Below are 555 nucleotides of genomic sequence, written 5' to 3' on the forward strand. Positions count from 1 at the left end.
TAGTTACCTAAGCTTGGTTGATTGTCTCAACCAGATGGTGGCAACATCTTGTGCTCAAATTATTCAATCGCAGATGGTTTGAAAATGATGTGCAATCGGTACTTTTCTCACGTATGTGACTGTTCGGTACTTCTCTCACGTATATGACTGTTTAGTGCGCAAGGCATTCATTTGTAGATGATTTGAATATGATGTGCAATCGATACGTTTCTCACGTATGTGTCTGTTTCTTAAAAAAAAAATGGTGTATATGTGTATTCTTTATCCGTTGCTTTTCTCACGTATATAGCTATCTGCTCACTACATGTACTTTTATGAAACCGTTATTTCTCACGTATGTAACTGTTTTCTCACCTAAGTTCATGTTCTCACCCTGTAGGCCACAGCGGGTGAGAGTGATGTGCCGTTCTTCTCAATGGCCGGTAGTGACTTTGTGGAGATGTTCGTCGGCGTTGGACCGGCCAGAGTTCGAGATTTATTTACTCAGGTGTGCAAACTCGAATGGCTCTGATATATATACACACACACACACACACACACACACACACACACACA

At 41.3% G+C, this 555-nt stretch overlaps 1 protein-coding gene across 1 annotated transcript; it reads left to right on the forward strand.

The window, feature by feature from the left end:
• Positions 1-379: 379 nt before the first annotated feature.
• On the forward strand, positions 380-511 carry SARC_18244 (hypothetical protein; the record flags this gene model as incomplete). Its single annotated transcript, XM_014287676.1, has 1 exon — positions 380-511. A coding segment is annotated over one exon (132 nt), but the record flags the coding sequence as incomplete, so codon positions are not given.
• Positions 512-555: the final 44 nt, after the last annotated feature.

This window comes from Sphaeroforma arctica (genome assembly GCF_001186125.1).
Source record: "Sphaeroforma arctica JP610 unplaced genomic scaffold supercont1.14787, whole genome shotgun sequence".
Lineage (NCBI taxonomy): Eukaryota > Ichthyosporea > Ichthyophonida > Sphaeroforma > Sphaeroforma arctica.